We start from the raw sequence: 20,509 nt of genomic DNA, 5'->3' as shown, positions 1-20,509 counted from the left end.
ACGATAAAATACGGTAAGATTACACCTATAACTGATGTAGTGTCTGTAGTCCCTACCTTTATCGGAAAAGCATCCGTTTGGGTTGTACAGCAACATGTCTTCTAGCAACAATACTGTGGCCAAGGTAATTGCCCCGCGGGCGTTATCACCTTGCACATCACTTTTCCCGCGGTGCTTTCAGGACGTCCATATGGAGGTACCGTTAGCTCCAGCTGTGCATGATCTGTTCTCAAAAGTATTGCACCTGCAGATTACAAATAAATAATACATCTATGAGTACACAGTGTCGTACTGCAAGACACGAGTGAAAACAGGCGTTGAACTGAGCAATCTTATCTTTGGAAAGGTATCATTTTTGTCCATGAAGGCCAGCATACTAAAACGTATGTTCACCTCCACATCTGGATATGCTGAGAAGCAGGGCAGACACGGGAACAAGAGGAGATTTTAACGTTCATTTTCAGAAACCTACAATGAGAAAATATGATTTGACAAACTAACCGAGTCACGCGTGTGGTTAGCGCGCAGACCTCACAGCAAGGATACCCGGGTTCAATTCCACCCTCGGCCATCTCTGTGTGGAGTTTGCATGTTCTCCCCGTAAATGTATTATTCATTCATTCATTCATTCATTTTCTACCGCTTTTCCTCACGAGGGTCGCGGGGGTGCTGGAGCCTATCCCAGCTGTCTTCGGGCGTAAGGCGGGGTACACCCTGGACTGGTCGCCAGCCAATCACAGGGCACATATAGACAAACAACCATTCACACTCACATTCATACCTATGGACAATTTAGAGTCGCCAATTAACCCACACATGCACGGGGAGAACATGCAAACTCCACACAGAGATGGCCGAGGGTGGGATTGAACCCTGGTCTCCTAGCTGTGAGGCCTGCGCGCTAACCCCTAGACCACCGTGCCGCCCATGTATTATTCATTCATTCATTAATTTTCAATTAATTGTCACCATTTGACACCCCTGCACAACCTGAAGCTCCATTATTCCATTGAAGGATCATTCCACTACAAACAATGCTTTTTTCTTCTTCATAAAAGCCTTCTCTGGAAGATGGAGTCTTATGGTTTAGTCTGATGGGACTTCACTCTGCACCAGTACCAACCTTCATTTGGGCCCAGGATGGTCCTGTGTCTTGGCGGATAGCCAATGCCGTCCTCTGATTCGTTTTTTTTTTTGGGGGGGGGGGGGTTACCACTTGACGTTTTAGTTCCATGACCCTCAGGATGTTTTGGGGAAGTGTGAAATGACTGTCTTAGCAGCGATGGTGCTGCCAGAGGCCTTGCTTATCAATCCCACCTTCGTCCAAGAGCGAAAGCTTTGTTGCCTTTGCCATCAAGAGATGATGAGTGTGCTCTTCAACTTTTTTATTGGACGCTTCTTTACAATAAAATACTTAACTTAGCTTTACTTAGAACCTCTTTAAAGTCCAACAGTGCAAAAAGTATATTGACATTTGGTGAGGAGTGTAGAGTATTTCTGCTTTGGTTATGATATAATAGAATAGTGGTCAGTGGTCAAGTGGTTAGCACGCAGACCTCACAGCTAGGAGACCCGGGTTCAATTCCACCCCCGGTCATCTCTGTGTGGAGTTTGCATGTTCTCCCCATGCATGCGTGGGTTTTCTCCGGGTACTCCGGTTTCCTCCCACATTCCAAAAACATGCTAGGTTAATTGGCCGCTCCAAATTGTCCATAGGTATGAATGTGAGTGTGAATGGTTGTTTGTCTATATGTGCCCTGGGATTGGCTGGCCACCAGTCCAGGGTGTAACCGGCCTCTCACCCGAAGACAGCTGGGAGAGGCTCCAGCACCCCCCCGCGACCCTCGTAAGGATAAGTGGTAGAAAATGAATGAATGAACAAAACAAAATTGAAATGTTTCTCGTCATGTTTCCTCATTGCTAGCGATCATAGTTGTATGGTCGCTAGGACACCATTAGGGCGCTTGAATCTCAGCTTTGAGATGATGGACTTCGGTCTTTGCCCCCCCCATTTCTGCTGTTGTTTTTTTATATTTTCAAACTATTCATACATTTTTTTTTCCCGAACCTATTTTTGCAGAAAATACACAAAGAACCCAAAACTACCGCAACAACAGTTAGGAGGAAAAACATGCAAGGCTGCCAAAGATGGGTGATATTTAGCCATGTATATATAAGGTGTCCCACCGCCCCATAATATTTTAATATACACCATAATAAACCTGCCTGTCAAGCAATATTCTATTATTTATATTATGTTAGATTGACATCAAAACATAATCTTCTGGGCTTTGCAAGATGATGATGGACTTGGATGGTACACGCCTCACATCAGTGAGATTTTCTTATTAACCTCAACCTCAATTTCAATCTTTTTAATGACTTTGTTTGAGCATCGTGTTCCCAGAATGACCGTTAGAAATGCATCACCCACTTGATTTCCCCTTCTACATAGCTCAGACTGTATATGTTGTTACTGTAGTGTCATTTGGGTCTTTATCTCCTATGTCCGACTACATGAATACAAACATCAAGCAGTCATGCTGAAGAGCAAAAACACATGCAATTTTTCAAAACATCCGTGTATCAGTAATTGATGTATCTGTGATGTTCACCCATGGAGACCTGGATAGAATTTAAATTTAAAAAAAACATCTACAGTAAAATTCCAGTAGCACTAAAATTTACATCCAGGTATCAGAGTCACTTTGAAAAATGGACACAGCGAACCAGGACTTAATATTACTATTAATAATACGACTCCTGGGATGCACGCACAGGCCTGGCTTCTTCTAATTATGTGGACTGCGGTCAGGGGCATGAATGAAACAGCGCTTTAGGCATCTTTGGATACTTGGGAAATGACCACAAAAAGTCTGGCTTTTGTGGAGTTGAGGTCTACTAATGAATGAACCGTGTACACCTTTTCAAGGCTGAGGAAAAAAGGGACGTCAGCGTCAACATAATGTTCTGTCCTTTTGTTTTCATCATTTATGGCAGGCTAATAAATGCCACTGAGAGTTGACTTTCATTTTTTTCCTCTAATGAATTCATTAAGCAACGCGTTTCATAACATGATAGGCTGACATTATGGGAAAAGGCATAGTCGGAATAAACGTGGATGTGCTAATAATGTTTAATCATACTGGTCTACAAGCAAAATGCTCCTGGAACAAAAGTAGTGAGATTTGTCTTGGTTAAGGTCACTAATAAAGAAAACATACATCAGAATTGGCTAAACATTCATTCATTTTCTGCGGCTTATCTTCACGAGGGTTGCGGGGGTGCTGGAGCCTATCCCAGCTGGAGCCTATCCAAGTCTTTGGGCGAGAGGCGGGGTACACCCTGGACTGGTCGCCAGCCAATCACAGGGCACATATAGACAAACAACCATTCACACTCACATTCATACCTATGGACAATTTGGCGTCGCTAATTAACCTAGCATGTTTTTGGAATGTGGGAGGAAACCGGAGTACCCGGAGAAAACCCACGCATGCACGGGGAGAACATGCAAACTCCACACAGAGATGGCAGAGGGTGGAATTGAACCCTGGTCCCCTAGCTGTGAGGTCTGCGTGCTAACCACTCGACCACCGTGCCGCCTTGGCTAAACATTTTAAACATTAAAAATTTCCAAATTTTCAATATTATTTTTAAATCTATTGTATTTTATAGATGATATTTTGACGTAAAATAATATAATTAAATAAATGTGCAAACCTGCACAGTTTCAGTTCAGTTCAGTAGCCACTTGAAACTCGGAAGAAGATCCGAGTCCAAAACTTTGCAGGCCAGAGCACCAACCAATCAAATGCGAGATGCATCCACGGCCATCATCAGCAGCCAAACATCAGCGCAAAACACACGCAGGTCGCTATGGGGAGGGGCTTAGTGACTTCTCGAGCTGTGTCGAGTGAAAAGTCGCTCTCTTTTAAAGCATCTTCATGTATCGCCATGGTGACTGGTTGGGACCATGCTATGGCCTATGAAAGTTAACACTGGGAACTCCTCCAAACGCGCCATAATAATTACGTACTGTACACTGGCTGGGATCACTTCACTGTTCAGTGGAAGTAGAATCACATGGCGTCAAACCTGAAAGTGCTAAACCGGACTTGATAGAGTCCGTTGATAACCACTTCCAAAGGGACTGATGAAGACTGATTGTGGATGTTAGGTTTTGTCCAGTTGCATCTTGAGAAAAAAGCCTGGGTTTGTGGAGCCACTTTTGCCGTATTTCCCATGGTAAGAGCAGATATTTGAAGGTTTTTCAAATAATTGATCAATCCCATACCTTCTTGACGCCGATGCTGAGGTTGCTGAGGGTATGCTAGCATGTGTGGTGCTCGACGTGGCCGTGCTGTGTGTTGTCGTAGGTGTCGTCCAGGAGATGGGAGCGTCGTGTTGAGCAATTCCCTTATGTGTAATAACAAATAACAGTCCATCTGCCAAATCGACAGCCCGAGTCTCCAGCTTGCTTTGAAGAGGTGGTCTTTATCGCTGCCTTATCACACGGCTTCTTTGTGTGTCCTGCTTTGAAAATAACGGCACCACATTATTCGAGTACGGTGTCTCTTTTGTTATGCTTTGATTCCACACTTGTAGCACATCACATCATCATTCCTGTGTACTGGTTTCATTTCTGTCCATTTGTCTTCACGCATTGTCTGTAGCGTTCGCGCTTTTCATTTTCTCTGCTTCTGCGGAGATTTTTAACACAAATAAACAAACTACTCACTTAATAGAATGTTTTTGTCATACTACTTTTATAGATAAATCAACTAAAAAATACAAGTAGGTAAGTTTCAGGAAAATATCAGTTCCCAACTAGAAAAGGGATAAAACTGGCTTCTTGTGAAATGATACAGTTCAAGCATAACTTTCACTTTGACACAAATATTTTTTGCTTTTGTGACACTCCAAATATCTTGACAACTATACAACATAAACACACAAAAAAGGCTTCTTAGACATCAAAATAATAATTTATTTACTAATATAACGCCATAAACACGGTGGTCTAGGGGTTAGCGCGCAGACCTCACAGCTAGGAGACCAGGGTTCAATCCCACCCTCGGGCATCTCTGTGTGGAGTTTGCATGTTCTCCCCGTGCATGCGTGGGTTTTCTCCGGGTACTCCGGTTTCCTCCCACATTCCAAAAACATGCTAGGTTAATTGGCGACTCCAAATTGTCCATAGGTATGAATGTGAGTGTGAATGGTTGTTTGTCTATATGTGCCCTGTGATTGGCTGGCGACCAGTCCGGGGTGTACCCACCTCCTCCATGCACTCACTTCCTTCCTTCCTTCCTTCCTTCCTTGACATTTATGACTTACTTCTTCTGCTATTTTTATTTACAGTGCCACGTGACACACTGGCACGACCTACCACAATGGCTACAAAGCTACCAGTTAGCAACATAACATCCTAGCTACCAAGCTACCAAGCTATCGACAGTACACTGAGTACATCAAAATAGCATGCAAACAATATAATGTGACATATTTGGGACAAAACAACGCCGACAGACATTTCCGGAAATACTGCTGATGCTAACGAGGCTAATTTCTGTCAGCGACACGTTTGGCGGCTGTATGCTTAAGCCACACAACACAATACAACACAACACAACACAACAACAAACAGCTTCTAGCACTGAAACAATGAGAAATAACCAGGTTGCTCACCTTTACAGACTGTTAGGTGAACATCGTCATTCTCAATGCTGCGGCTACCCTGGTGCATTCAGGTGCCCATCCAGCGTCGTAATTGGCAGCTACATTTAATCACACGCTAATTTAAAGAGTGCCACGCGCAGAAATGTTAAACATGAACGATTTATTGGCGAACATCATAACGGCACATAATTTTCAAATATGTTTTCATATTTTCACCATTAACCGTTTACCTCAATTGCAGCGACTGAGGCAATCATGTAAGTAAGAATCTACATTTTAAACTCACATATTGTACGATATATTAACAAAACACCACGCATTTGCACTCCAGAGAAAATCACAGTGACGTGTCAGGAAACCATCGACATGACTACATACCACAACAAAGCAAAATCACACTAATATGTCACTCAAAGGATTTATTACGCCAAAACATCACACATTTTGGTCACAAAATTATGTAGAAAAAAACAAATAACAATAATAATATCGATTGAGATTTTATGTAGCCCTTTTCAAGGCACCCAAACGCTTCACATGAATTGAACCCATTATTCATTCACTCCCCAGTCACAAATTGGTGGTGGTTAACTATATCTGTATCCACAACTGCCCCAGAGTAGTCTGACTGAAAAGCTGCCATTTAACGCCACGCAGGCTCTCGAACCACCACCAAACACTATTTCACATTCATACACCATAAAATGAGAATCAGTGAACTGCTGGTGCATGGTGTGTGGTGGTACCACTGGTGGAACCGCTGGTGGAACCGCTGGTGGAACCGCTGGAAAACCAGCCCTACTAAAAAGGGACCATTTTCGGACATTTACAGTCTGATGGTCTAAGACGCCTCCTGCCCCGTCCCTGTTCTGACGCCATAAAGCGGTCTCAGGGCAGGTAAATGTCTCGGTTCTGACAGGTTCTTGAGGTTGATGAAAAGCGAGCTGACCATGGTTGCTTCCTCTTGCATGGATTCCCGCTGATGAGACCTGCCTCTGCACACCACGTCCACAAGCCTCCCGGGGGACTTGACGCTGAACATCAGGTAGATGCAAGGGTTTGCGCAGCTGTTCAGACTGGCCAGCAGCATCAGGATGGTGAAGGTTGCAGCTGGAAGCCAGTGATAAAAAAAATATTATAGCAAAACTGAGGTTTAAAATGTATACAAATAGATCATCAGCTCTTCAAAATACTGCACAGATAGGATAATAATATATGGAGTTGGCTCCCTTTTTCCACCTTTAACAATTCCAGTGCTTCATCTATCTGTGCCCGCCCGCCATAAGTGCATTTTAACCGCCACAAATACATTTGGCACTGTTTGACCCCACTCATAAATACTATACATCACGGGAGCTTGTTGTTCCAACAACTCCAGTAGATGGCATTGTAACTATACTTCCTAACACACCTGGTCTGCCAGAGAATAAGAACATGTAGCAAGAGGGATCAGCTTTGCCAATTACAACACTGTTTTTTTTTTTTTTAAGTATATTTCTGGTCTTATTGGACACTTTTGGAGACTCAAATTGCACTCACAGGCGGCTCCGTCTTGCTTATAACGTTCTTTAAAAAATCCCCCAAAAAGCAACAGAAGATGGTTAGGTTGTATTTCTAAACCCTGTATTTGGGTTGGATCGGTTCTTGGTAATTGTCCTTACTTTGAATGGGTGCGTCCTGGTCCCACACGGACCACAGTTGCACCGTGAAGAAAGGAGTCCAGCAGAAGATGTAGGTGAGCACAATGACCATGGTCATCTTCAGCGTCTTCGCCCTGGCTTTGGACACCCCAGCCCCGCTGTAGGCTCTGCTGCTCGATTGCCCCTCGACATGGTGCGACTTCAAGTGCAGGTTGGAGTACACCGCGCGACAAATGCGCACTTGGCACACGATCACAGAGAGAACCGGCAAGACGAAGATGACCATAGATGTCCACGTCACGTAGGCTCTCAAGCCCCACGGCGAGACGAACCTGGCCCAACAGTCGTACACCCCTGGGGCTACCTCGACGCGGGAGAAGATGAACACCTGCGGGATGCCACCCACCAAGGAGGCGCACCAGGCTGCGCACACGGGCGCGTTCCAGCGCGCCCTGTGCCTCTGGAATGTGACCATGGGGTGGCAGACGGCTTGATAACGATCGATGGTCATCACTACGATCATGTACGTGGAGGCGAACATGCCCACCACCTGCAGGTACTTCACTGCGCGACACAACACGTCCGGACCCACGAAGCGGTCCGTGATGTCCCACATCAGCTGCGGACAAACTTGGAAAAATGTCACCACCAAATCGGCGAGGCACAGGTGGAAGACGAAGACGCGCATTCTGGAGAGCTGCTTCCTCCTCTTCCACAGCACCAGCAGGAGCCCGAAGTTGAGGAGCCCGGCCGTCAGGAAGATGACGGAGAGCAGAGCCACCTCCACCCGCGCCAAGCGCTCGTCGCGCGGCTCGTCCTCGGGCTGCGCGTCCGCCTGAGAGATGTTACTCGTAAGGTTCTCAATCCAGCGTTCCATAGTGGCGCACTGGAAGAGCGTTGGGGGTCATCCGGACAGAAAGGGAGAAAAAGCACACTGTGTGTTGAGCATCTCCGGGGGAAGACGTGATGGGAGAGGACGTCATCTTGACGGGAGGAGGGGCAAATCTCAGTCAATCCACAATGTAAAGGGGTCTCCACATTTCAGTAGGGACGTCCATAGGTTGAAAGACAGGAGGAGCTTAGCCCCCATGTTTAGATATATAAGCAACGAGTTTATCCGGAAAGCATTCAGCAGGACTCGATATGTGGTTGACTATGAGCTTAATTACCTTTGAGAATTTCCCACAAATCTATTTGAAGTGTGTCCATATTTTTGATTTTGCAGTAAAATGTGTATACGCATAATCTAAACAGCATTATTCAAAGCTTATTTTACACTGCCTGTATAAAAACAAGCCTTATTTTGGAAAATCTAATGCCATTTTCTGCTTTTGAATGTCGTATCCGAGGCATAACAGATGCAAGACCACGTCTGTGAGAAAGGGAATTCACTGGGTTCTGTCTAAAAGGCAAAGGTGGATAAACATCAGATCTTCTGCATGGTTTCATAGTTGTGTAAAAGAGGCTTCAGATCCAACACTGCAGTGATAATGTTATGCACTATTGTCATTTTTATTTTGGATAGATGTTTGTAAATCATCTGGCTAATGCAGACACATGCATCACTGTTGGGCAAACAATTATGATAGAAACTGCCACAATATCGGCAACTTATTGGTATTGGACTAAATAACAAAGATGCAAACAAATTAAATGAAATGTCAGTCAGATTTTCTTACCTATCTGACTGTGATGCCGACATAAATGAGTGCAATTCCCATTTCAGCAGGCATGCATGTCTCTGTCATTGTTGGTCCGCATTATACACGACTCAATTCCGTCAATACCGAGCCAGAGCAGCGCTATTACGGCCTTGATTTAACAAAGTTGTAGCTCTTATTCTTCACACACACACACACAGGTTCTGAAAAGTGCAGCAGCCCATTAGGACTTAACATAACTGAGGAGTTCGTCTTTGTCCATCAGATAATGACTTTTCTTCCAGATGTCGCGGAGCTTCTGTAAAGTGGAGCCTATGTCCTTGCCTGAGAGGAGGCCCATTTTCCTGAGATCGTGTCCACTGATGGGGAAGCGAGGGACGGCCCACCTGCTGAGCTCAGCCAGCAGCTTGTGCTCACCTTGGTACTTCAGCAGCTCGCACAATTTACTCTGAGTATCCAGCTCCCGACTCTGGCAAAACAGTGACGGGGTTGTTTTAAAAGCCATGGAGTGCACTCAACACGTTCAACAAGAAAATAAGATAAGATAAGAAAACGAGTGTCGAGTGTGGGAGTGATGTTCGAACCATGACGTGGCAAGGGATGAGTGCACATGTTTTAGTTTTATGGATTTATCCCGCAAGATAGAAAAAAAAAGAAACAACGTGATCTAAGATCTGTTTTAAAAGTTAGCGCTCCAATCAAATTATTTTGAGCCTGTAAAAATGGCCACTCATAATTTGGTCACATTAAATCGATGTGCACAAAGCTCCCCTTCCTATACACTGAATGTAAAACTGACAAATCGAGTGCAATACCAAAGCTAATGTCTGCTAATTGTGGCTGCACTACCGTTCTGCTTGAAGGTGACAAAACTTACATCTACGATGAAGTCAGTGAAGGGTTTGAGACTGTCTGGCTCATCTTCATTCTTGCAAAGTTCTCGTCTGTATTTGACCAGGAACTGAGCCAGTGTCTTCTCCTCCTTGGAGACCTTCAGTCGGATGTCCATCTTTTCCACCTCCTCTGGGCTGCGGCAGAGAGCTGCTAGGATGGTCATGGGTTTGGGAGAACGGCCTTTGGTGTTCTGCCAAACCCGCTTCATCTCCTCAACGTTGCCATCGGGGGGTAAACCTGAAGTTAGACAGGGAGACAATGTTTTTTTAACAAATCAAAGAGGCCTCAATTTGCTTTGCGAATCCTAAAGTGAGCCCAAGAAGGTCTGAAAACAAACATGTAGCATCTCCAACAGACCACTAAAAGCATGGCATTGACAAAGTTTACATTAATGTGGAGGCATTGAAACCGCTTCATTCACTTCATTTCAGGAACAACTGGAAGAATTGATCCACTGCTTTCTCACTCACATCTCCTAACACGCACACTCTTTGAGAAATGTGCTCAATTGATTACTCTGCTTGGTGGCTGTGTTTTCAAAAGACACTATTGAGACGTTTAGGGCCTCAGTGAAAATTTGATTCAATCACGCCATCACTCGATCAATAGAGGAGAAACTTTCTGGTGGAGACAATAGCATCTGTACTTTGTATAACCAAGTGAGGATTGGTCATAAAAGATCAGCAGGGTTTCCTCTACATGTAATCATCTTACAGTCCAAGGTAAAACAAAAGCCGCCATACCTTTAAAATGTGCTGTTTTTGTTAAGTTGAAAGCAAGTAAGTAATATATTGTATGAATGGATATATACATGCTGTATAGATTCCCCACTATGCTTTATTTTGACACAGTTCTCGCACGTCTGCCTTGTTGGCACTTACGCGTGACCAGATACACGCGAGTGATCCATGCTGTGTTGACAAGGAACGCAATTTGTTTATTATTGTGAGAATGAAAATAGTCCATAAAATGTGGAGTCAACTGATAGCAGACTAAGCCTATTAATGCCAGCGTGTGTGATCTACTCATTCTGGCATCTTTACACATTTTGCCTGGCTCTCGCTGCCTATCTGGCATCTAGCTAGCTAGCTTTTTTTCATCCCACGGCCAAGCTAAAAGTGGCTATCACATTCAATGGGTACATGCTAATTTACTTTTTAAAAAAGTGTCACTTAACCATCTGATCTATCTGAAAGAGAGAGCGAGACCGACAACATGTGTGATGAAGACTTTCATGGTTTTAGTTCCCAAGAGGACGGCGATGAATGACGCTTCTGGTAGGCTACCATTATCTACGTTACATGCACTAGTGACATGCACCACTGGTTGGAAAAAACATTGATTTAAATAAAAAATTTCTGTGCACTAAATATCTCACTTCATGACTTGGACACCAGTGTATGTATAGGCCGGTGTGGCTAATATATGTACAAATCTGTTTTCCCTCAAAATGTAGGGGATTTGGCTTATACAATGGAATTTACAGTAATGGTCATACCGATGAACAGATGCTACCATAAGCCACCAAGTTACATGTTATATGTACATATGAGGGGTGTCAAGAAGCAGAGTTACGAGGCCATCTATGGGTCTATTCGCAGAAAATGCTAAATGAATCAATTGGTAAACGTAGATGAATATTTTCTAAAAGCTAGCATGACTCACCGATATAATGCGCCAGCCCCAAGCTGTACATCATCTCCAGGAGCTGAGCGGCATGGTTGCCAACCATAATCTTCTTCAGCTCCACCCAAATTCGTTCTCCTGAAATCCCTGCAAGCCCGCTGCCATTTGCTCGAATGGCCTCCAGTGTCTCGGGCTCATGCTCATCAGCTTTCAGAGCCACCTTTCCATAGAACCTGTTTGGAATTTACATGCGTCCATATTATTTAAAGATGAGCCAACCCCTCCCTTATCAAGTTCTAGGTGAGTACATGACAAGGAACCAACTCACCTAAAATAACGCAGTATTCTTAAATAGTCCTCTTGGATCCTTTGTTCGGCACTGCCAACAAACCGAACCTTTCGGTTCTGTAGGTCATCGTATCCTTTGAAATAGTCATATAATTTCCCATCAAGATCTACAAAGATGAAGACAGAAAAGCAAGTTAATAATTTGGAGTTTGCAGTGCACTTTTGTATTTAAAAAAAATGTTTTTTTTAACCAACCCATGTAGATATGGGAGTGTGGGGTGTCCAAAGTGCGGCCCCTGATTTAAAATGCGGGGCAGTATTGTTCAGTTGACCAGTATAGACAGACCTAAAAACATCGAGTTGATGGTGAGGTCTCTTCTCTCCGAATCTTTCTGCCAGTCGGTGGTGAACTCCACTTCAGCGTGACGACCGTCTGTCTGAACATCCACTCGCAATGTAGTCACTTCAAAGTTTTCGTTGTGAAGCTGTGAAAGATGGATACATAAAATTTGTAAATACTTAGGAGTGATGTAAATAGGAGTGATGAAGTACACGAACAATGACTAAGGAAGCAAAACACAAATGTCACTGTGTTGATAGTTTCGGCAGGACACCATCAGTGCAATTTTACACAAATACACTAACTTAGACTCACTCGAGCTGTAATAGTCCCATGCTTCTCTCCTTTATTGTTGATCATCCTTATCCCTGCAGCCTGGAACATGTGCTTCATCTCCTCGGGGGTCGCTGTGGTGGCAAAATCCACATCCTCAGGTTGCTTTCCAGACAACAGGTCCCGTACGGCACCTCCAGCTATTCTCAGCTCATACTGGTGCTTCTTAAAGATTCCTGACAAGATAAGACACTTTCATTTTAGAGGTCACAATCTCAAGCAGCATTAAGATAAACATCAGTGTGTAAATGACTTTGTAGTTTTAAATGAGGTTGTGTGGTTAATAAGCTCAACGTTCTCACCTGCCAGTTCGTTCAGCCCATCGGTGAACAACACCTGGAATTCGCTTGTCTTTAGCTGCATTGTAAAGAGGCTTTTCCACAAGATACGCGTCCTGCCGGTCACACTAGGTCTCAGTATTCTGCTCCACATATGTCAAAACAATATCACAAAAACCTGCCGATTATGAAAATTATCGAAAATGTCGGCGGAGTAACTTGTCAGGGTTATGTCTGCTTGTTTTTAGCTAGCTAGCTAGCTACATCATGTGAATGTCGCCATGCTGCCGAGTGACTTCCAGCGGCCAACCCGCACTTGTCAAACTATTAAACTATATAACACACACACTGATCAAATTAAATTACGTGTCAATTATAACCAATTTGTTTCACCTGAAACAGAAGCGAGGGTTTAAGTCATTCTCACTTCACATTTCGGGTATACAGCAACATAGGAAGCGGTGTGACGTCACGTGACAACCTTCTTCTTCTTTTTGTGTTTTGACGGCGTTTGCAATCCGTGATAAACTACCGCCCCCGTCTGCTGCTTCTACGCTATTATTTTATCCACCACAGTCCAGTTTTTTATTATACTTTATGATTATTTGCGTTGTAGTCCACAATTCGCTTCGACAAAACGCACCGCCAATAATATCCTTCTCTTCTTTATAGTTTGTGCACGTGACAACCGAGCAATAGCACTGAGAGCACGAGACTCAAATAATCTCGCGATATCTGGCCACGTCTTTTCACGCGAAGTGCTGCCGCCTGCTTCCTGTCAGTCGGATTAGTGAGCTGAGCGGGAGTAAAATGGCCAAAGCGGAGGTGGCACCGCTGAGACCGTGGGACGACTTCTTTCCCGGGTGGGAAAGATTCGCCAAACCGGACACAAGAGATATGGCCAAATGGAATAACAGAGTCGTTAGCAACTTGTTGTATTATCAAACTAATTATCTGCTGCTAGCTGTCGGTGTTTTCCTTATTGTGGGGTGAGTAACCTGACACTTGTTGACATATGTCACCCATCTCATTCACTAATGTGTATATGTTTGGTTGTGTACTTGAAAAACGGAATATTAATAACTTTTGTGTTGCTTTTACGTAGTTTTATCGTGGCAGCCGCCATAGAAACGTTTCAAGGTAAACAGGCTCTCTTTGACCTGAGAGTTCCTGTTATTCCTATTTATGAACTATTTGGTCCTTGCAAAGAAGTAGTTGTTATGTAATGTTTAAATTAAGTGAGAAAAAAACTTGAAAATTAAACATGTCTATCTGTCGATTCTTTTTTAAAATGTCATCAGCCACCTTTTAGTGTTTTTATGTGTACAATGAGACCAGAAAAAGTCAATAGATCCGAATACTCGCTAAATATATAGACAAAGTCGCTCAGTCTTCTACATCGATCCCTCCTGCTACGTGTTCTTATTCTCTGGCACACCATGTTCTTATGAGGTGTATTCAGAAGCAGAGTTAGGGTGCCATCTACTGCCCGGAGTTGGAACGATAAGGCCCATTCACAGGCGGTCCCGTCATCATGTGTTCATGGAAAACAGAATGGGAATCACGGAAAGACATATCTAAACTGGAATTGGGTCTTCTTTCCACCGGTGCGCACAGTAATTTTCCATAACAGACAAATAATGAGTTGATTGAACACAAAATGGTGGCTGTCATCCAATACAATTGGTATTTAGTGTTTTGATGGCGGACTGTGTTGACAGATTTGAATGAAAAGAGCGTTTTATTTTATATTATTAAAGAATCAACCTCTACATACTTACATACGTTTTGTAAACAATAAGTACATTCACTTGCTCCGAATACAGCGTATTATCCCAGTTTCCAACGTAAAGGTAGGACGACGGTTCGTTCAAATCCAAAGATGGTAAAAATCTATTCTGCAGTGCATGACAGCACGTCCGCTTTATTGACTCGGAAAGTTAAATTCCAGGTTAAGACTCCCTGAGGTCGCTGCCATGACCCTTGGTGACGTCACGGCTGAGGCTTGCCAACAGTGGATTAGTCACAGAAATTGGGGATAAAGCCACGGTGCCCGGCCAGGAAAATGCACCTGTTGTGGAGTACATCATACGCATGATATACTTCATTTATTTGGGATGAAAGTACATTCTTATATGGACTTTAAAATATGTTTTCTTCATTTTATTTCCCATTTTAAATGTATTTTCAGAGTTGAGTAATAATGTTTTTGTCTAAAAACAAGTGAATAATCAATATCATGTCAATATTTGTTCTTTGCAGACCCCTGAGGAAAATAGACATTAAATTTCTACAGTTCCTTTTTCCTGTGTTTGAAGGTGAAGAAAGTTGGAGTCTATCAAGAAAATTGAATTTGAGGAAACATTTTTAGTAGCATGAAGTTTAAATTTTTAAAGACGTGAAAAAAGTCATAATATTATGAGAACAAACTAAAATAAAGTTTTTGGGGAAAGTTAGAATGTTATAAGAATAAATGAGAAAATAATTTACAAGAAAAAGTGGAAATAAAACAGCAGCAGAAATGGAAAAATAACTGTAATAATATTAGAAAAATGAAGTCAAAATATTAAGAGAAATAAATAATAAAAAAATGCAATTTTACGAAAATAAACTAAAATAAACTCATAACATTATGAGAAAAAAATGTCATTTTAATATTAGAGTTTAAATAATAAAGAAAAAATATATTATTTTTAAGTTGGAATATTATGAGAAAAGTTTTGGAAAAAGTAATATTATGAGAATAAAATAAATGAAAAAAATAAAAATGGTAAAAAGATCCATACTAAATTTTTTTTTATATGTAACGTCTTAGCATATATACATATGTGGCTTTATTAAATATGAAAGTGGCTTTTCAACTCTTACCTTGTTGTAATGACTCAATCTCACCACTTGGCGGCGACAGCGACCGTTTGTTCCCCATAAACCCCCCCAGCTGCCTTCACGTGTCCTGCTCTGGTGCCCCGCAGGTTCTTGAACCCTCTGGGCATGTTGACCGCCATGGCCGTGGTATCGGGCGTCTTTGTGGGCTCGGTGTGGGCCGGCGAGAACCGAGCCGTCATCAACAACTTCAAGAGGCAGAACCCCACGGTCTTTGTGGGCGCCGTCATGGTGGCCAGCTACATGCTAATATCCTTAATAGGCAGCGTCATGGTGTTCATGACGGCCATCACGTTACCTCTCACCTGTAAGTCACATACATTATTCTTACAGTTTGGAGGTATGGAGGTACAAAATGACCGCCTCGCTCAATCTTTCCCTTTCAGTGACATTGGCCCATTCTTCTTTTCGACTCCGTAACATGAAGAATAAACTGGAGAACAAAATAGAATGTGCCGGACTAAAGAGGTCCCCCATGGGAATCTTGCTGGAGATTCTGGGTCAGCAAGAGGAGAACTTTCAAAAGATCCACACCTTCCTGGAAGACAAGATGAAGGGGAGTGACTAGACCGGAAAACACTCGTGTTTACCAAAGATCTACACCCAAACTGTGCATGTCGGAACCGTTCCGGCGTCGATGCCCCGAGCCACGTGTTGGCTCACGTGTGTCTGGGACAGCAGCAGACATGTATTGTAAAAACACCTCAGGGTATTCCACGCCTACGAGACGCAAATCTCTCAGACACATTTCCACACACTAAATCTTCAACAAAAGTAGGAAAGCCGAGGTTATTTTTTCCCACAGGAGATCATGGAAGAACAATGAAGCTCTTCCAAACACCCAAAACTATTAGCAAAACAATATATGTATTTTATAGAGAATAATTCTAGTTTACACACAAAAAAACAATCCAAAATACCACATACTTATTTTTTTGTCATTCCAAAAAGGTTCAACAAAAATGAAAAAGTACAAAAGCTATTTTTCTCGTAATGTAAATACTTTTAAATTCTTACATTTCTGACTGAATTCTTAATCTCAAATGTTCAGATTCATGGGAAAAGATTTAAAATCTAACATTATTTCAATACTCCACAATCCATAGTTTGAAACCGGGAAGTAAAAAAGGCATCAAAGGGGAATTTTTATGGAATTTTAATACATGCACATGCGTGCAAATGTGAAAATTGTAAATACTTCAATAATATTATAATAAAATATATGTAATTTTAAAAAAAGAACATTTCATGTAAAACAACAATTTTTTGTGTTTATTTGTGTGAATAAGTGAATTATTATTATATTATTATACTATTATATTTTGCTGAAACTTACCTATGTTGTCTTGCTGATTAATAAAGAACATACTTTTCTGATGAAAAATGAGTGTAATCTTTCTTTGGGTATATACCATGTCTATATAGCCCAAGAACACAATATTCTTTCTAAATAATCAAAAATGGCTTTTGAAAAATTGCTGTTATTGAATGAGGCCAAAGGTCACAAAAGGCCCCCCTTTTCATAGCAGTCTTAAATAATCTGAAATATCGAGACTGAAATGGTAAACTTCTGACAAAGTCAGGTTTTTTTGCAATAAAAGTAGCTTCTTTTTTTTGGTGGGGGGGGGGGGGGGGCACAATGAATGCAATACGTGACTTCAAAGCAGTGTGAGGTCTTAACCTGAATCCATTAGTATTCCCAAGCGTGTTTCATCCTGACAGAGCCCTCCAGGTGACGTATTAGCTCCACCAATGCTAATCAATGGACTGCTCTGCTTTATAGTCAGGACCTTTGACAAAGCTCAATGGGCGGGGTCACGTCATTCACTTCCATGCGTCAGTGGAGCACCGTGTCAGCTACTTTTATTTGTTGTGGAGATTACAGGTAATTAATACTCGTAAAAGCTCATGCAATTATCGAGAGCTGGAAAAGCCACCTCGCATGACCTGTGCAGCTCCACCGGGATCCACCCGGCGTCTCTCCAGGTGGACCCGAGCTGCAATGACGTCACCCACCCCCACAGCCTCGTCCACATCGTGCAACACGAAGAAGCGAAGCGCTGCTGGCAACAAGCTCAAGTACAATCATGTCTAAGCTAGCACAGTGGAAGGTCTTGTTCTCTCCCATGCAGCTGCTCACGTCTGTGCACGTGCACGTGCACGCGCTCGACAGGTGTCTTCTTCTGCACGTCAAACTTCCTGCACAAGAGCTGATCACATTTGCGTTGTTGCGCCATGCGCGTACCGTAGTTGCTAGCATGCTCTCCATGCACAACATAAACAGGGTTAACAAGTTTTTGAAGGAATTCTGCACTTTTTCTTGGAATTCTGTTCATCATGAAACCAGATCTTTCCCCCTGTGGTGGTCTAAAGATATAATAAGAGCTAAAAAAAAAAAAGAGGCAGCATCATGGTGTTCCTTGTGACCTGATTATTAACCAAGCTACAGCGACATTGTTATTAACGTTGTTACGCCAAAGAACCAGCAGTACAGGAATGCTAATGAAGGCCTTTTTTCTTTCACAATACAGTTTCACACTAGGATGCTTAGAGGTATTTACGAGCGGACCCCCCCCACCCCCCCCCAGTAGGACCAGGATGCATTGCCATGGTAACCAAAAAGCCAAATGACTCATCTTCAATTTGACCTGAAGGGGGCAGGGACAGGGAAAATGTATCCGCTATGTTCGGAAACCGATGACGCCATCGCCCAGTCTCCCATTCCGTACGTCCTATGTTCGAGCCCCCGTGGTGCCGTGACCCGGATGGGCGTGAGGTTTTGAGGGCGTGAGTGATACGGATGCCCGCTGGTGCGAGTCTACGTTGGTAAACCTCGCTGCCTCGGCCTTAAGAGCTGTACTGAACAGTCCGGGCATTTTGGCCCAACAGTCATCACTCTCGTGTCCCATTCCGAAAGTTCTCGGTTCGAGCCCCGGGTGGGTTACAGGAGAATTTACAAATGCGGTAATTAGGATGCCATCTACTGTACGGAGTTGTAATGACAAGCCACACAGACAGAGTATAAACAAATAGCGCCAAATCTAAAAAAAAAAAAAAAAAAGTTGCACTTCATTTTTCTGTGGCGGTCCTAATGTAATGTGCCGCCACAGATAAACGAAGGGTGAATCCCTGCAATGACGGCGGTGTTTGCTGAGCAGATGAGGTCTTTGTGTAGCCTGCATCTGGTGCGGATCAGCCGAGGCCCAAAGACAAGAGGCAGACACCCGGATGCCAAATGTGTAAAAGCCGGGAAAATAGGTGATAGTTCGAATCCTCCTCCGCAGTGATTCAGGAAGCTCAGAGCCGCGGGAACCAATTCACGCTTTTAGTGGCAGAAAATGCGGGTCAGGGAATGAAATGAGGTGAAGGGTTAAGAGCCTGAATGGGGGGGGGCGGATCCCTACATGTGTACAGCAGATTTCTGCCAAGCGGGAGGAGGAGGAGGAGGAGGAGGAGGAGGGTTGGCTTCAATAAACACTAGCTTGTCATTCATCGGGAGGACACAAGTGGTCCCTGCCCAAAAGTGGGTGTGGCGGGTTTTAAAGACTGGTTTGGTGGCTTTAGTGTTTAAGAACACAAGAAACCAGCCTGGCAACACGGCAGTACGGCAGCGGGATGAGAAAATACAAGACAATAAAAACACAGCTTTCGGCTGATGTGATTGGCTAAAGCAGGCGCCGCTAACGTTCTGTGAAAGACGACGCGGTTAAAAGCCAACACATTAAGGTAGAAGTCATCTCCTCGTGCATGTAGTACCACTAATGGTACTACTTCCAAGAGCATTTAATTAGCTAAACTGGCTGAACACACATCGAGTTCCCTCGTTTAATGGACTTAGATTGAATCCTGCAGGCCTCCGCCACTCAAACGGATTCGTTTGTTCTTGTAAAGCAGACGTGACCCAGGAAGTAAACAAATCACTTCCACCAAATGCTGATTTCTTTTTATTCAAACAAATGAAATGATACAAATTCCTAAGAACCAGCTTAACATTATTTACCATATATTACATGCTTTTCAAAATACACAGGAAGCTCTAAAAAAAACACAAACCAACCAGTGTGTTAACAATAATAACATGTACAGAAATTAGGAGCACCGTTCCATGACTTCCAGCATGGTTTCCTTTTTTTTTTTGTTTTTTCCTTGTTCGTTTCTCCTCTTCGGTACTTGTGCTGCAGTGGCAGTAACCGTGTGTGTATTCTTTAAGAGTAATACTGGTGTTAGACGGGACAGAAACACAGATATGCGAATACCAATGAGTACAGGAAGCGCTGTGGCGGTTAGGAGTATTCCGAAAATAAACGGCGATTATCTGACAGCTGCTGAGGGTTCCGCTCACCGGCCGTCTTTGTCCCGACTCGTTCCCAACGAGCTCCTTCATTTATGCTGAGGTCCGTTCGATCCCTCGTATGATCCTTCATTGGCGTAACGAGCACATTTGCATGCAAGCGGCAGGAGAAGTTGTCGGTTGCGGCTCGCGGGTTCGATGCTCGGAGGCTCTTTGCGGAGTTTGCTCACCTCCCGGTACGTGACTGTCACAGCGCCGTAGCTTTAAGTCGGTTTGGCATTTCAACAGAAAGTCCGACTCCTGTAGACTCGGAATAACTCCAGGTAAAGTCCTTCATTCTTTGGGTGTCCTTGCTCATGGGCAATAAAAGGGCTAAGTGCAGTTTAAGGCACAGTGACGACGTGTCGTGCTGAAATTATGGCAGCTAAACGATGGTTCCCGGCTCGGAGTCCTCGTGCCAGCATATCCGGTCTTGGGGGTCCGTTTCGGTGTGCGTTTGGTTGATGTCTACGTAGGATCTGAAGCGGGCACAAAAAAAAAAAAAGATTATTACGTGGCTGAACGGCCTCTTTCACACATGCTCAGCAAACCTG

At 43.4% G+C, this 20,509-nt stretch overlaps 5 protein-coding genes across 11 annotated transcripts in view; 1 reads left to right on the top strand and 4 right to left on the bottom strand.

The window, feature by feature from the left end:
- The window catches only part of itpr1b (inositol 1,4,5-trisphosphate receptor, type 1b), a 124,681-nt gene extending 118,836 nt beyond the window's left edge, over window positions 1-5,845 (bottom strand). For 2 of the 4 annotated variants that reach the window (XM_058051928.1, XM_058052183.1), the window contains exons 1-2: window positions 5,692-5,845; window positions 57-244 (exon numbers count right to left, since the gene is read on the bottom strand). The gene's annotated coding sequence lies outside the window, so the exon portion shown is untranslated. The remainder of the gene's footprint in view (window positions 1-56; window positions 245-5,691) is intronic. The other 2 variants (XM_058052012.1, XM_058052107.1) reach the window with 1 other exon arrangement.
- Window positions 5,846-6,088: 243 nt separating this feature from the next.
- On the bottom strand, window positions 6,089-8,659 carry avpr2b.1 (arginine vasopressin receptor 2b, tandem duplicate, 1). The gene is made up of 2 exons (XM_058055333.1): window positions 7,344-8,659; window positions 6,089-6,792 (listed from the first exon to the last, which is right to left on the bottom strand). The coding sequence occupies exons 1-2, from the start codon at window positions 8,197-8,199 to the stop codon at window positions 6,524-6,526; spliced, it is 1,125 nt and encodes a 374-aa protein (XP_057911316.1). The 5' UTR covers window positions 8,200-8,659; the 3' UTR covers window positions 6,089-6,523.
- Window positions 8,660-8,874: 215 nt separating this feature from the next.
- Window positions 8,875-13,376, bottom strand: trnt1 (tRNA nucleotidyl transferase, CCA-adding, 1). 3 transcript variants are annotated; one of them, XM_058054642.1, is made up of 8 exons: window positions 13,136-13,374; window positions 12,767-12,885; window positions 12,447-12,640; window positions 12,138-12,276; window positions 11,832-11,958; window positions 11,543-11,736; window positions 9,861-10,114; window positions 8,877-9,452 (listed from the first exon to the last, which is right to left on the bottom strand). In XM_058054642.1, exons 2-8 carry the CDS (start codon window positions 12,825-12,827, stop codon window positions 9,207-9,209), a joined length of 1,215 nt encoding a protein of 404 aa, XP_057910625.1. In that variant the 5' UTR covers window positions 12,828-12,885; window positions 13,136-13,374; the 3' UTR covers window positions 8,877-9,206. The 3 variants fall into 3 exon arrangements, with proteins under 3 accessions (XP_057910452.1, XP_057910625.1, XP_057910538.1); XM_058054555.1 differs by having other exon boundaries at window positions 12,767-12,858; XM_058054469.1 differs by having other exon boundaries at window positions 8,875-9,452; window positions 12,767-13,376.
- A 133-nt stretch (window positions 13,377-13,509) lies between these two features.
- arl6ip5a (ADP-ribosylation factor-like 6 interacting protein 5a) lies at window positions 13,510-17,013 on the top strand. Its single transcript, XM_058056431.1, has 3 exons — window positions 13,510-13,731; window positions 15,715-15,932; window positions 16,012-17,013. Exons 1-3 carry the CDS (start codon window positions 13,553-13,555, stop codon window positions 16,191-16,193), a joined length of 579 nt encoding a protein of 192 aa, XP_057912414.1. The 5' UTR covers window positions 13,510-13,552; the 3' UTR covers window positions 16,194-17,013.
- Window positions 17,014-19,536: 2,523 nt separating this feature from the next.
- The window catches only part of frmd4ba (FERM domain containing 4Ba), a 41,747-nt gene continuing 40,774 nt past the window's right edge, over window positions 19,537-20,509 (bottom strand). Inside the window, exon 23 of one of the 2 annotated variants that reach the window (XM_058052508.1) lies at window positions 19,537-20,434. In XM_058052508.1, the coding sequence (XP_057908491.1) occupies window positions 20,341-20,434 (94 nt within the window). In that variant the 3' untranslated portion in view covers window positions 19,537-20,340. The remainder of the gene's footprint in view (window positions 20,435-20,509) is intronic. The other variant, XM_058052594.1, reaches the window with a different exon arrangement.

The sequence above is a fragment of the Doryrhamphus excisus genome, chromosome 1 (assembly GCF_030265055.1).
Source record: "Doryrhamphus excisus isolate RoL2022-K1 chromosome 1, RoL_Dexc_1.0, whole genome shotgun sequence".
Lineage (NCBI taxonomy): Eukaryota > Metazoa > Chordata > Actinopteri > Syngnathiformes > Syngnathidae > Doryrhamphus > Doryrhamphus excisus.
The sequence above is the reverse complement of the archived record's forward strand: the minus strand, read 5'-3'. Positions and strand labels throughout refer to the sequence as shown.